The 15102-nt window shown below is 45.6% G+C and overlaps 1 protein-coding gene across 2 annotated transcripts in view; it reads right to left on the reverse strand.

Annotated features, from left to right (window-relative positions):
* kibra (WW and C2 domain containing protein kibra) overlaps positions 1 to 15102 on the reverse strand; it is a 47877-nt gene that overhangs the window by 23509 nt on the left and 9266 nt on the right. For both annotated transcript variants that reach the window (XM_075688235.1, XM_075688236.1), the window contains exons 5-9: positions 12347 to 12526; positions 10974 to 11224; positions 9226 to 9468; positions 8403 to 8636; positions 1648 to 1806 (exon numbers count right to left, since the gene is read on the reverse strand). In XM_075688235.1, coding sequence (XP_075544350.1) covers positions 1648 to 1806; positions 8403 to 8636; positions 9226 to 9468; positions 10974 to 11224; positions 12347 to 12526 — 1067 coding nt within the window. The remainder of the gene's footprint in view (positions 1 to 1647; positions 1807 to 8402; positions 8637 to 9225; positions 9469 to 10973; positions 11225 to 12346; positions 12527 to 15102) is intronic.

A 15102-nucleotide genomic window follows, 5' to 3' on the forward strand; every position in this document is an offset into this window, starting at 1 on the left:
ATTCTGCCAAAGTGTGTTTCTGAAGGTCCCCCGCATATGTCCAACATGTGGTCCTGGCATTATCAAGGAATGTCCAAGAGTTTCGGTAACGCTTCTCTCGCAAAATCCTGGCAAGGGGCGCTGCCGGTGTCACTGCGAAGTTATCGAAAGTCGCTCCCATGGCGTCGTCCCGTGTGGATGCATCGCAAGAAAAGTGTCTTGCTCGAAACCATGCTGCACCCGCACTTCAATTTAGTGATGAGGACTCGAGTTAAGATTCCGAAGATGACAGCAAAGCAGTCAAGCTCTGAGAGTGGCAATGTTTTGAGTCAGCATAAGACATCCGCAGCTGTTCACCAGCGCATTTCATTTATAGCCTTGAGCGGTCTCTTACTTTGTGCGCGCTTATCTGCCTATCTTTTTGCACGACCTGAGAGCTCTACTGGTTATTTTCAGGGTGCCTGCTTGGTTTGGTTATGATGTGCTGCCATCGGCAGCAAAGAAACTTCCAATCACGCCAAGAAGGCCGCCCGTAGCCCATTTCTGTCCAGGACTATGGATCAGCGCAAGACAGTCTACAACGGCGTGGGATTTCTTTCTACTCTTTTCCTCTGTAGAGGTGATAAAGACAACCTCCAAAAATGCAAACAGATGTGCTTGGATGCATAATCTTGTAGTTGTCCAGCTATGCTGGGAGCGATCGGTCCTGGAAGAGGTACGTGGCTCTAGACGAAATGGTGAAGTATGTTTCTTGGACTTATTGGACCCCCATCCTCAGAAGATGCCAAAAAGACGGAACTGCAAATTGTGTTACAAGGACCGCAAAGTATAACAAAACCCAGACGTTTTCTGGGAAAAGTGCGGAATGCACCTATGCTTCACAAAATCCAGAAACTGCTTCACTGCATGGCATGAGCGATGAATTGGTCTTAGTTTCTTTTTTGTATCCAAAAAACAGCGGGGTAATGAGCATTTATTTTTTCAGACACTATTCCTGGGTTACCTTTCAAATGTATATATTCTGAATCTCGTCTGATATTAATGTTTTTGTGGATATCATGTTCTTTTTTGTTGTTTTTATCAATTGGCAGCGAGAATGGCACTTTCTAGAACTTTTATGTTTTACCTGATAAACTTTTTTTGTTTGGCAACATATATTTTTGGAAAGAGCATTTTATTATGCACAATATACTATGCTCCAATGTGTGCTGGAATATTATTTGTAGTGGTAATTATTGTTGTTTTTATCAATTGGCAGCGAGAATGGCACTTTCTAGAATTTTGATGTTTTACCTGATAAACTTCTTTTGTTTGGCAACATATATTTTTGGAAAGAGCATTTCATTATGCACAATATACTATGCTCCAATGTGTGCTGGAATATTATTTGTAGTGGTAAATAATTTTTTTCTGAGACCTACAAAAAACGACCATTTTCATGTGGTAACGTTAAACATTCTTCGAATGAAATTCGCAGATGAATGAACAACTACAAAACCCAAGCGCCGATAGCAAGCTTGTTCAAGTGAAGTTTTACAGTACTGCACAAACTCAGTTGATGGAGAACAGGGTTAACAAAAGACACCTCGAAGTGATGGCTGCCCCATAGTGATGATGACGATGACAACGCCAAGAAAGCAAACAAATGTCCAATGACAGTCAACTTACCTTGGTGGCGCAGCCTCGTAGACACCGCTGTCTCCAGCCACGGACTCGTCACTGATGGCAGCAGACACGCCACCCGTGCGAAGGCATTCCTGCTCACAGATGGGGCTCAGTGGAGGCTCCGGTCCCCGAGGTCGAGGAACCTCCACCATGCCTTTGCACCTGCCACAGCATAAGTATATATGCATTCACTCGTGTGGCAATGACCGACAAACAGTTCAAGAATACTGTATTTCCTCGCGTAATGATCACACTTCTTTGCCAAAAAAATTGACCCAGATTCAGGAGTGGATTACACGGGTCTCAGTGGGTTGGGGGAGTTCATCCTGACGCACAAAGCCCGCCTTTTTGAACCAGTTGTATATGGTTGACTGCTTTACTTCATACCATGCACCATAAACGAAGCGCACAGCTTTCAAAAGGCTGCTCTTCAGGTCAGGGGGCCCGTCTGCATGACCCGACGTGGCGGGAGCTGCGCGGTCAATGGCTAAAATTAGCCACTCCAGCATGTGCCGCCGATACAGGACTTTAATGTTGGCGATCATGCTGGCGTCCAACAGCTGCAGGCCCGCCGAGTATTCGGAGGCAGAAACATCAATTCGACAGATGTTAGCTTCGCGTTAACGCTGTGTGCGCTACAGTTGTCAAGTATGTCAAGTAGCAACACTACTTTTCTTCCTTGGCCTTCAATTATACTGTCCAACTTGAGCAGCCATTCTTTGAACAGGTCGCGGGTCATCCACGCCTTCTTAATGCTGCGATAGTGGACCGGGATGTGCTGATTCTTAAAGCATGCTGGCTTCTTTGATCGCCCGATCATGAAAGGCTTGAGACGATGGCTCCCGTCCATGCTAACGCACAGCAAAAACGGTCACCCTAAGTTTCGAGTGCTACCCGCCGGGGCATCGATCTCCTTTAAAAGCGTCAGTCTTCGACGGCAACATTTGAAAAAACAGAGCAGTTTCATCACAATTATATATGTCCTCCTCCGTGTAGCGCTCCAGAATGCCGAGCAGCTTTGTCTGCAGCCACTGCTGCTTTGCCTGTGTATCCAAAGATGCCGCTTCCCCTACCACGTTTTTGTAAATGATTCTGTGCCGCTCTTTAAAGTGCTGAATCCAGCCTCCCCCAGGCTCAAAATTTGGGCGTCCAAGAAGAAAAGCGAAGTTTTTCGCTTTGGTGGCAAGTATTGGCCCACTAATAGGCACATTATGCTCGCGTGTTGTGATGAACCACTGGTAAAGCGCTTCTTCAGCATTGGCGTACGAAGGGTCTCTAACCCTTTTCCGCTGTCGGCATGGCCACTGATAGCTCCTGCCTTCACAATCGTGGTGCTCCCGGTTTCCAAGATGGCTGATATCGTCGACTGGGCGAGCTCATACTTTTTCACGAGGGCGCTCACCTTGAAGCCGTGTCGAGAGTCCTGCAATATATCCATCTTCGTGTCAAGCGACACAGCTTTGCGCTTTGTCAGCGCCATCTTCGAACTGGGTCACTGGGTTGTACCGTTGGTTGCACGTTGCTTCGGTGGTGTCAGCCTGCCATCGCGAGAGAGAGAGAGAGACTGAGTGCGGGACGGGCGCCACTGCGTCACTTTGCTTGTCACTTTTTTTTTTCTTTCTCTCTCTTTCGGACGGACTGTGGCTGACGTGCATGAAGCAGCTAGCGCCATCTTGTGCCGCGCTGCGTCTGCTCAGGTACTCTCCGATGTGCGGGCGGGGTGCGCAGCGCGGTAATGGCGGCAGATATGAACTTGCGGAGGTAAACATCGCCTCGTCTCGACATCGTTCGTTTCAAGGAACTAAGCAACGCAAATGTCACGATTATTTGGCACGGAAAACGCCGTCCAGACGGCAAAATTTTGATCGTTATATCCGATATGCGGTGAATAACCTATCGTTATAAATGATTTTTTTCCCCATAGACCTAATGCATAAAATGACACTCTCATGTCGACCCATCGTTATAACCGATACATTGTTATATGTGGTATCGTTACAAGTGGACTGCACTGTAGCACCCTCTCTGTGCACCTTGAGCAAGTTTCAAAGTGGCACAACCCCCTGGTGACTCACCGGTGGGTCATTACGCACTTCAAGAAGTACAGCCACAGTGAATGTGTAAATTCAATTACAATGCCATTCATACGGCTTCTGTGTTACATCAATGAGATACTGTATAGACTCGCGCAAGGGCTGCACCCCCGACTGGGCAGCCAAGAATGTGTTAAAAAAAAAAAAAAAGTTTCCAACGAAGTAGCAATCACATTCGGTGTCTCTATGCCACACACTGCGTACTTCCGCATGCCGCTGCAAGAGCTGCACATTGACCGCTGACGCAATGGTACATCTGGGGATCTGGGGTGTGCATGCGTCGCCAACTGTGCCAGCACCATTTTGACCAAAAGGTTAGGTCCCGTGCAAGGGCCGCATCTCGTTGAAATTGTGAGAATAATGTGCAGCCCTCACACGAGTCTATACAGTAACTAACACAAGAAAGTCTGAGCCAATGCCAACATGTTCTTTTGCCAAGCCACATCCTTGCACAGTCAGCTTGAAAGTAAGAAAATGCCAGCTTGGCAAACACTGTGTCTGCTGTCACAGATGCCATCTAGTCCAGCAAGGACTAAAGCATCAACTGTATGAAACACATTTTTGATGTATTTCCAGTGGAGCACAACTGCATCTATTTCACGCAGTCGCCCATGCTGTGATCACAATGGAAGTGCATTATATATGTTGCTGCTGCTTTATGATACAACCACACAGAAAATTACTCAGCTCCAATTATAGTGTGGTCATTACAAGAATTAAATTCCGTGGTTCTTCATGCCAAAACCATGGTTTAATTATGAGGCATGTCATAGTAAGAGACTCCAGACTGCCAGATTAATTTTGACCACTTGGGGTTTTTGAACGTGCACATAGATATAAGTACACGAGCATTTTTGTATTTTGCGCCCATAAGAATGTGGCCACCATTGCCGGGATTCAATCCCTGACCCCAAGATGAACAACACAATGCCATGGCCACTAAGCTACTTTGGCGGGTAGTGTGCAGTCATCACACAAAAACAACACTGAGGACCCACCGAAGCACACCACATCTACCATATTTACTTGCATAATACTTGCACTTTTTTCACAGCAAATTGGTGCAATGTTGGGGGGCACCGTCATTACGTGGGAAAACTTTTCCAAGAAAATGATCTATATGCTAAATATAAAAATAAAGTAGCTTTAAATTATGATTCTCAAGCCAGCCACAGTAAGTACAAACAAATATTACTTCCAAGCATCACTTACCTTATACAGAACCTGTGCTCTTGTTACAAGTAGGAACTGCAAAGGTGTTTTATTTGCATACACTAGCTGAATGCAGTCACTAAACCATTATACAAATAAACTGACTCTGGCCTGGCCTATTCAGAGTCTGTGTCAACAGTGATGTCACTAGTTGCTGCATGATCGCTGCCCCAGTCATTTTCAAGGATGCAATGACTACCGTAAAGGAATGAAATGGGGCATCTGCTTAAGAAAGTTCGGTGCGTGCAGACCACTTGGTATGTCTTGAAGATTAATTCTCGTAGCATTCGACAGACGGTGAGCGCGATCATCATTAGCTAGACTTGGCACACGACATATCGCCGTGGCAAGTTCGGGGTGCGATCATTACAGCGGATAGTAAAAAAATTGAATTTTGATGACAAAATTCCATTAAAATTCAGGTGAGTGATCATTATGCGAGTGCGATCCTTATGCAAGTAAATATGGTACTCGAGGTAGACAAAATTTTATTTTTGATGGCCAAAGTGGAGGGCACGAGCATTGTGCAAATATATATCGTATTTGATAAGGGTGTGCAAATATATCGTATTTGATAAGTGTGCCCTACGAGCGGTGTTCGGAATGACGGCCACCGTGCGGTATTTCGCAAATATGGTGGCCGTGAACATGCTACAGCCATACTGTGCACTCGCTTTCGTTGGCAAGGCGGATTGTTGGCTTTCTGAGGGTCGCGCGACCGCCGTGAAGAGATCTGCGCAGATTCGGTAGCCGTAACTTTAGTCGCAGACACCCAATCATGATGCAGCTCTGATAGGCCTGATGGGCTAGACAGAGTGGCCAATGGTTTGGCCGTGGCCATGAGAAAAATTTGTCACCGGCCGATGTGATAACGGGCCGTAAATCATCGCTAATATGTTGCTAAGAGTAGCTCATCCATGACTAGTCGCGAGATCCCGTGTATGGGTAAGACTGACGGCTGTTAAGGTGGCATTCGGGTTTGCAGTCAACCAGCCGGCAACTATTGCAAGCATGCAAGGGAAGTTTGTCTGGGTGTTTACATGTAAATAGAAAGCTCTGAACTGCGCGAATCTGCGAGTGTGAACTCTGAACTCGCGTATTTCATGCAATCAGCACACTTTCTGGGGGGCGTTCTTCCTGCAGAATAATCGTGACATTTCTGTTTCTAAGTTCCCCTTAAACAAACAATGCCGAGCTGAGGCGAAAATTTGGCCTACGCGAGTTCGGATCTGCCGCCATTACTGCACAGCGTGTGCCACCTGCGCATTGACTGCAAAAGCCATGCATCGCGAGTGGGCGCAGCACATCCCAAATGGCGCCAGCCATTTTGTGTCCACATCGCCCACAATCGTGCTCTACTATGCCATGTGACTATGCGCCCCGCGTGATGAGAAAGAGGGGAAAAAAAAAAAAGCAAGAAGATGAAGTGGCTCCTGACCTTTCTACTCTCAGTGAGCGCAGAAATGCGCTGTGGAAGCAGCCCTGCAGCAGCGGACAAGCCAATTAGTAGAAGACGATACCGACGAAGCGCAAAACTGTGCTGCTTGAGAAGAAGCTGCAAATTTTGCAAAACTCATAAAAGTACAGTAAAACCTCGTTAATTTGGAAAATCTGATAATTTAGACTCATCCTTTGGTCCCGGCAGGCACATGCATTGTTTAATGCAATGAAACTAATTAATTTGGACATATTCGGCCATGCATTGGTTAATTCGGACAACTGTCGAAGCTCAGCAAGCGCTGGAGCGCCGCAAATGTGCGATGCATAAAAGAAAAGAATGGCATTAGCGAATCGCTAGTCCGCATTGCCATAGTCATCAGCGGAAAGTGTATGTCAATGACAGCAACGGCAGAATGCTTCGTGCTTATTTGTGCCTTTAAAGACTTTACTTTTGAATTTCCCACCATGCACAGCACCACGTTGGCCGCATACTTGCAGGACTGTTTAGTTGCCATACATGATTGTACTGATAGCGGCTGGGGTTTCAGCCTCAGCGGTTGCAACAAACAGTAGTTTTGCTTTGACACAATGCGTGTGTCGGCCGCATGCTTTCAAGACTGCGTAGTCGCCATCTATGATTGTGTTGATCGCGGCAAACATTAGTTTCGTTTTGACTTAGTACACGTGTCGGTCGTGTGCCTTTGTAACTGTGTAGTCGCCATCCATGATCACATCGATACCAACCACAGTTTTGTACGTAATTGTAGTAAACAATAGCTTCGTTTTGACTCAGCGTGGGCGTCGGCCGTGCGCCTTCAGAACCTCAAGGTCGCCGTTCATGCTCACCTCAACAGCGGCTGTGGTTTCGTCCACAGCCGTTGCGACAAACAGTAGTTTCGTTATGACAAGAGGATGAAGAGCACTGGCTACACCGTGACACCGTCTCAGTGAAGACGTTGCCGCGGCCGCAATGTACAGAAAGTCGCGAGGCCTTTGCAGCTGTGAGCACTAATCAGCCACAATATGACGAGAACTGCAGCTTCCGCACTGCTTTTGTGCAAAACAAACTTGATTGGCTCATTCATTCAGTAAATAAAAGCGTGTTGATGTAGTAAGCACTGTTTATTGTTTTCTTGATAGTCTCTATATTCGACATTCAATTAACTTGGACATTTTTTTGTCTTATGAAATCCAAATTAACGATGTTTTACTGTATGAACCCGCAGCAAGAGCCGCGATCATGGTGGCTGTAAGCAGGGGTCATGCCGATAAACAGAAAAGGTGGGCTTTGTGCATCAAGGAGGAACTCCCCATAGTAATGAAACCAACACGTGAAAGTCGCTGGTGCTTCGATGGTGGAGTTTGTGAGTGCAAATAGTGCTGCCTCGGTCAGCGAAGAGATATCTGATGGGGCACGATCATTGTCGCGATAGACAGCGACATTGTGCGACGGTGGCGATAATAGAAGCAGCAATGACGGCAAGATTGACAATGGCCCGTCTTTGACACCAAACCCGATCGAGTCACTCACTGATTTCATAAAAGGTAAATTATTTCCGCCAGTATTTGCGAAGCAGCATGATGCGACGCACAGCACATTTGTGGACCTGAAATTCCTGTGTAAGCAAGTGTAGATTTCCGACTATTTCAGTGCGCCTAACACGCTTTTTGACACACTGATTAGAAGTATAGATCAACGTTTTATTTTTTACTGCCTACTTTGTACAACATATATTTTTTAGTGAAAATGACAAATTTAGTTTAGGAGCTTTGAAGGCATGTTTGATAGCTTTCTTTCTTTTTTTATATGGCAGTCCAGATATAGCGACGACTAGTTATAGTGATAGGATTTTTCGTTCTTCTTGATAGTGTTATAAGTGAACTGCACTGTATTTGCACACCCCCAGTATTTGATGCTTTGAACCACTGCCAACTGTCCCGGCTGCAACGATGCTTGTTGTGAAATTGGTCCATCTTAATAGACAATGCACAGCAGGCTGTGGCAAGGCTTACCCATCACAGTGCGGTGACACAGGAGGTGACAGCGATGACAACGAGGAGCGTGGTGAGAGTGGGGGGCTGCAGCCTGTGGGGCGATGGGGAAGGCGGCAGGCCATGTCCATGCCTGCCGTGCACCCACCGTAGATGTCGGGAAAACTCAGGCTGGCCAAGGAGCCGTGAGAGCTGCCAGTGCTCAGGGATCCCAGGGAGGAGCTCGATGATGCGGACAGCGTGCTGGCCGATAGGCTGTGTAGTATGGACATGGTCAAATAGAGTTAAGCTAGACTACAACAGGCGCCATTCTAGATGAACTCGCTTCAGCAATATTTTTGTCTATCTCTTTCAGTATTTCGCAAAACACTTTAGCATTTAAAGAGACCTTCTACCTGCATATAACTAGTTTCTTGCAGCAAGACTTCACAATTGTGAGTGTGGGAGTGCCTCAGAAGTTTTCCTTTCTTTTGCCTTACCTACCAATCCCCTTACTGTCGGCGTAACTTGTGTATACGCTATGGATAAAGTATTTTCACAGCAATTGATGCTTAGCAGAAAAGAAAATGGTGTTCCTTAACAAAGGCTTAGTTGTCCATTTGCCCTCAGTCAGCACTTATATCATGAGAGAAATTTTCATAAGTAATTGAAATTCTGCCAGATTTCTTAGAAAGAAAAGGAAAATGGCAGACAATGTTAAGCAACAGCAGTGTGAATTAAAAAACAATCTAGTGTCATTTTAGGCAAAATTGAGGAAAGAACGTGCCCTTAGTCAAAACATGAAAGGTGCATCAAAATAATTGGTTTCTTTTGTGGCAGCAGTCCAAGCACCATGTCTACACACCTTTGGAGGCGTGTCTCGAGACAGGCAGTGAGGCGTGTGGCATCCCTGAGCTGCTGCAACAGTTGCTGCTTCTGTTCATGCAGCCGCAGCCGTTGTGCAATGGCACGGTTGGAGCTCTCCAGCGCGTCGCCCAGATCTCGCTCTAGCCGTGAAATCTCCTCTTGCAGTGCAGGCGAGTCTCCCCGCTCCAGCTGTGCTCGAAGCTCGTGTAGAAGCTGCTCCTTTTCACGCACCAAGAGTAGCCTGCGGGTATAACAACACAGGTGGGTGTGAGAAATAATACCTTGATGGCGTGGGCAAAGGTTCATTGTATACTGCTTCATTGCAATTAATTGTGCTTGCAAACACATGCCATGGCAGTGCATTAGTTAAGACTTTGGCAAGACTGCCAGCCAAACATGTAAGCGAATGGGGGAGAATTTCACCAAGAACAAACCTTGATCAGTGCCTTGGTGGCAGTATGCCATTCACTCAATGTAATGCCATAAAACAAAGGACCATCCAGCACTGTTTTCCCTCCCATTGAGAAGCCATTTATTTCAGGTCAAGTCAAGCAATCTCGATGAACAGGTGTAGCATTACTGACAGCACTTACATGATTAAGTACAATTTTTGAACAAATTTAGGCACTCATTCTCTTTCTGCATGCCTGTGATGACAGAAGTACAAGAGGGTTCCTTGCTCCGGGATAGAAAAAAAAGAGACATGAATAGACACCTCACCCGCACACGTATGGTATGCACACTTTCCAAAATACAGTAGAACATCATTATAACGAAGTCACATCTGACACGAAAATCCTTCATTATATCCCAGGCATGTGCGAATAATGGATTTGAGTTTGAAGCAAACAGTGGTTTGGGATGAATACTTTCGAATCATATGAAATAGCTGTTAGGCATAAAGGTGGCTGCGAGCTCATGTGCATAAGAACTACTGCATATTGGAATTAATGACTTGTTCTGCAGAAGACTGAGACCAAAATTTAGTGCAGCAGAAGTCATTAATTAAATGGCAAAAGCAACAAGGGGTTAATAACAAAGCATAATCTGACTGCCTTTGTGCCTGTAGGAAGTTGAAAAGAAATGAAAAGAACATGAAAGTAAAACAATGCACAAATTAAAGATGCAATGACTAGAGAAAACGTAAGTATTAGATAGTGGCATAACATCACTTTTATTCTGATTAGACATCTTGGGAAGACTTACATCTCATTGTTCGGACTATGACTGGAGATGGTGCCTGCACACATTTATGATGAACACATACTTGGTCCTGTTACAGTGCCCCTTTCCACTCTCAGTATGCTTCACAACACAGCAGATATGCTTCACCGCATAACAAAACTCTATTGCAGTGAAGCTAGACAGATTTATTATTTCACTTCAAGTAGAATTAATTTTTTTTAAAGTAAATAGCAGAATATTCAAAACTACTATTCAGGAATTTGAATATATGCACAACCCTATTATATCCAATATCTGTTATATGCACACCAGATAAATAGAGGAGGAGGGAAGGGGGAGGAGTTGTATCATCAAGGTTCAATTTCTGAAGGACCAGCGCTTAGACGAAATACACAGGAAGAACAATGCACAAACTGCGCCTTGCTCATCTCTGTGTATTCTGTCTAAGTTCTGGTCTTCCAAAATTTTGAACTACGCTACACCAAGCAGCGAAAACTTTCTGCCGTTCTAATTTCAAGGTTTCACTGCAGTCAAGCATCTCTGATGCTGTCCAAAGCCCACCTGTCTTGGTCGGATTCAGCTTGTCCTGGAGACAGCCGGTCCTCGAGATCTGCCAACTCACGCTGGATGCGCTGTACCTCACGCCGTGCCTCATCGTAACTGAGCCTCGTGCGGGCCACCTCGGCGAGCCGAGCACCCAGGGGAGCCAGCTCGCCCGACAGGTCCGTCTGGGAGGCTGCACTTGGTCGCTCCACTGGCACGCGCGAGTCCAACACATCCCGCGACAGCTCCTCTTTTAGCTGCCACAGCCGCTGTTCCACAATAACACAATGTGTGTCACAAGCCATTTTAAATGTGAAACCGTAGCAGCACTTTCAGCAGCCTTATACATTACAGCAATGAGAGCCCCCGATTTGATAAAACCAGGCATGAAAACTGCATTTATTTGAGCAGCATTAAAAGCATTTCAATGAAAAGAAAAAGCAGCTATCACAAAGACTAGTTACGGTAGCCAGCTAAGATTGCATGCCGACATGATGTTAACACAAAGCAAGAAGCGCTATGAAGCAGATGCTTCAGCACATTATTCAACTTCACTTATTGCTCATGTTAGCAAGGCCACAAATGAGACTACCAGTTCATATTTGCCATGCAGTACTGACACTTCATGGCAAAGTGCTCTTGCTTTTTGTGGCACTAGGTGTCTGATTTGTCGTCACAGACTGCCCAGGACTGCCCAAGGGTTTTCAGCCAATCAGTGTTGGTATACGAAGATTCTCAGACAGTCCTGGGCAGTCCGGGACAAGCGATAGAAGACATGGACATATTTTAATGCCAGGAGCAGATGATGCCCCTGCGAAGCAAGCACAGGACCAATAGCAAAGCACACCAGAGCCACGTGGCAGACGCAACCAATCGAAGACCTCTGAACTGTGTGTGCTTGTTTCCATGGGGAAGAGCAGCTGACGTGGCAAACTAGAAGAAGAAATGCACTTTCTGACGAGACCAAGCTGGCAGAGCTTGCTCGCGCTGTTGCGAATACCGTGGCTTGAAAAACACCAGTTTTTCATGATTTCCACAAAATTGTTCATCTCCTTGGCTGCAGAAAGTTTTTAAAGCAATTCTACTTGGCTTTCTGTGAAGATAATGGAGAATCGAGTGAAAAAGAGTTACATAAACTGAAAATGCGATTTTCAAGAAATAGATTTTTGCTCACTTTTTTGGCAACAAAATTGTCAACAACAAGACAACAAGATTGCCCTTTGTTTTGCTTGCGTTTTCTTTTACGTCCGCTAGTTAGGTGTCCACGTAACTCAGTGCAACGAGCAGTGCACTTTGCCACAAAACATCACTCGGTTGCTGACAATAAAAACTGTACCATAACACATGCTTGTCCCCATAGTCTTGAAAGATTTATCAAGTTGACAACTCACCTGTAGCAGCTCTGTCTTTTCTCTGTGACCTTTGCCTAGGGAGCGCTGCACACTGCAAAGCTCCTCAAGCACTGCCTTTGCCTGATCAAGGCTGTAGCCTGCTGGAAGCTCACAGAACTGCTGCTCGACTCGCCGCAGAGCTTCTAGTCCTTGCTCCCGCTGGTGGACTTCCGATCTCACCTGGAAAAAAGAAAGAAGCAAGCAAGAAAAATGAAAATTTAAGCCGAACAGAGCATACTCACAATGGCACAACAATTCATCTCTTTTGCTTCCCATCATTCCGGGTATCCTGTCTGCCAATTGCTATGGTGTCTACAAAATTGTTTATCACTGGCAGGGACATATGACAATTACTTAGCTAAAACATTTGAGGTCTTAGTAGAGCATTACTCAAATTTCATATTAATACTAGTATATGAAAACTAACTAAATGGTATTCAATCTCACTTTATCCCATATTGAAGGCAGATATATAATGCAGCCAGTCTATGCCCTATAGAGGATCAAGCATGTACCTGCCCCATAGATAAGCTCATTATTGTGTGAGCTATTTCTTTCCCATACAAACCAGTTCCTTCAGTTTGGAAGCAAGATTCTGCTTGAGCAACAAGGTGCCTTCCAATGGCGCTGCCAGTCAATTATATTGTCAGTTTCAATTGACCTTCTATGAAGACAGCTGTCCCCTGCCCTATGTCCACTTTCTTGGGTATTCATGTGCACTAGATCTAGACTTATGGAGTTAGCCAATGCAACTTATGGCCATGGTAGCAGAGGTAGAACATCCTCTCAAATACAGGTAGGTGCTTAACGTAACCTAACAAGCAGGCAGCCAGCTAATAAAGGCATACACTACTTCAAGGCATAAAGGCTTCCAAAGTTAGGACCCTCACATGGCATGTTTCTCAAACTGTGCAGTTTTCTTTTACTATTTTATTATGGGCAGCTCACACACAGTAATTCAGCAAAGCTTTCTTAGCACATAGAACAATAAGGCAGAGGGAAGAGAGTGAATTCACTTGTTAAAAACTAAATTTATTTAGATTCTAGGGTCTTACGTGCCAAAACCACAATATGATTATGAGGCGCACCAAAGTTGTTGACTCCAGATTAACCCTGACCACCTGGTGTTCTTTAATGTGCACTTAAATTTAAATAAACGAGTGTTTTTGCATTTCACTTCCACTGAGATGTGGGTGCCATGGCTGGGATCGAACTCGCAACCTCGAGCTCAGCAATGTAATGCCATGGGGCTCCTGCTTTGCTTAGGGGGCGCTACGAAAATTATGCTAAAAAGCGCCCTCTGTCCTGAACTGGGTAGTACCAAGCTCGATCGTCTGCTTCAGAAAGCACGTTTACAATATGGACCCGCCACTTTCGGTTGCGTTGTACCACGGCTTGCAGTGAATATCGGGTGCCAAAGATTTTTTTCAGGGGTGGCACGCTGTGTAAAGGGAAGAAATTATGCAACACCGAATACGTGTACGCCGTTCAAGAAACAAATGGATAAGTTTTAGCGTGGTGTCAATCGCAAGTGAAGCGAATTGTGTACGAAGTTGAACTTCAGGTAAGGTTTGCATGCTGCTAGATTCAGGCACACAAATGCAAGGAAATGCTTGCTATAAATGGTTCACCGCAGCGATAAGCAGACATCATGTGTATGGAACTGCTCGAGTGCACGACGGTATGCGCTGCGATGGTAGCGGTCTTTCAACACGACGCGAAACAGCGGGCCTCCTGCAATCTTTGTCTGCATGCCGCTAGACAAGCAGTTATGCCTGTGCTGTAGTAGCGGCCATCTGTCCCTTTAGCAACTGATAAATAACTGATGGAATGCATATGAGCTCACATTAAGCTTGTGCGCTGCTCGCTTGATGTAACTTTAAATGACAGCGCTCGAACATCGATGAGCTGTAATCAATACTACCTTGCTGCGCTGCCTCAGCATGCTGGCTTGAGGTCAAGGATGAGCACATTTAACTCTCTAACCTGTGCTGCTTGTAGCGGGGTTGTGAATTGTCACTGAATCAGCCCAGCCATTTGTGGTCATTTGCACACACCTGGTCACTTCACCACTTCGCATCAGTCGAATTGTTAATTGTCGCTGTGGCCGGGTCTCAAATCGTGAATCACCAGCCATGCCTGCTGTTATGTCGGTCTGCCATTTAATAGTGATTATCTAAGTGAGATGCTCGACTCGACCTGTAAATTACATACTGCATCTCTCATTTTTGCTACTTGCTGTGTTGTGCATTCCCTAGACACGGTCTGTAAATTATGCTATGCATCTCTCTTTTCAGTGCTTGCTGTGTTGCGTATTCCTTTGACATGATCTGTGAATTATGCTATGCATCTCTCACTTTTTGCTGCTTGCTGTGTTGTGCATTCCCAAATTTTTGGTGCTTGCCACGGTACACTTTTCGCTGCTTTGCTGCTTGGTGTGGCACAGCTGCCTATGTAGGGACGTACTAGGCAATTTGTTTTGTAGAAAGCATGAATGCTCATTCTACGCATGCACATGCAGCTGTTCACTGCGTATATGCTTTCAGCTTTCACCTCAACGTGCCATAATCTCAAGCAAATGCACATGTAAGGCTGCCCTAGGCAAATGCAAGCATGCTGCTGCTGTGGTGCTCTGGGTGAATGAGTTCCAACCGGCATCATGTACAGAGGTTCTAGCGCGACTAACTGCAGTTATCCAGCACGCCCGACGCTCCGCTCTGCGAGGCCTTGAAGGAAAACGGTAGAATCTGATGTGG

The sequence above is a fragment of the Dermacentor variabilis genome, chromosome 4, assembly GCF_050947875.1.
Source record: "Dermacentor variabilis isolate Ectoservices chromosome 4, ASM5094787v1, whole genome shotgun sequence".
Lineage (NCBI taxonomy): Eukaryota > Metazoa > Arthropoda > Arachnida > Ixodida > Ixodidae > Dermacentor > Dermacentor variabilis.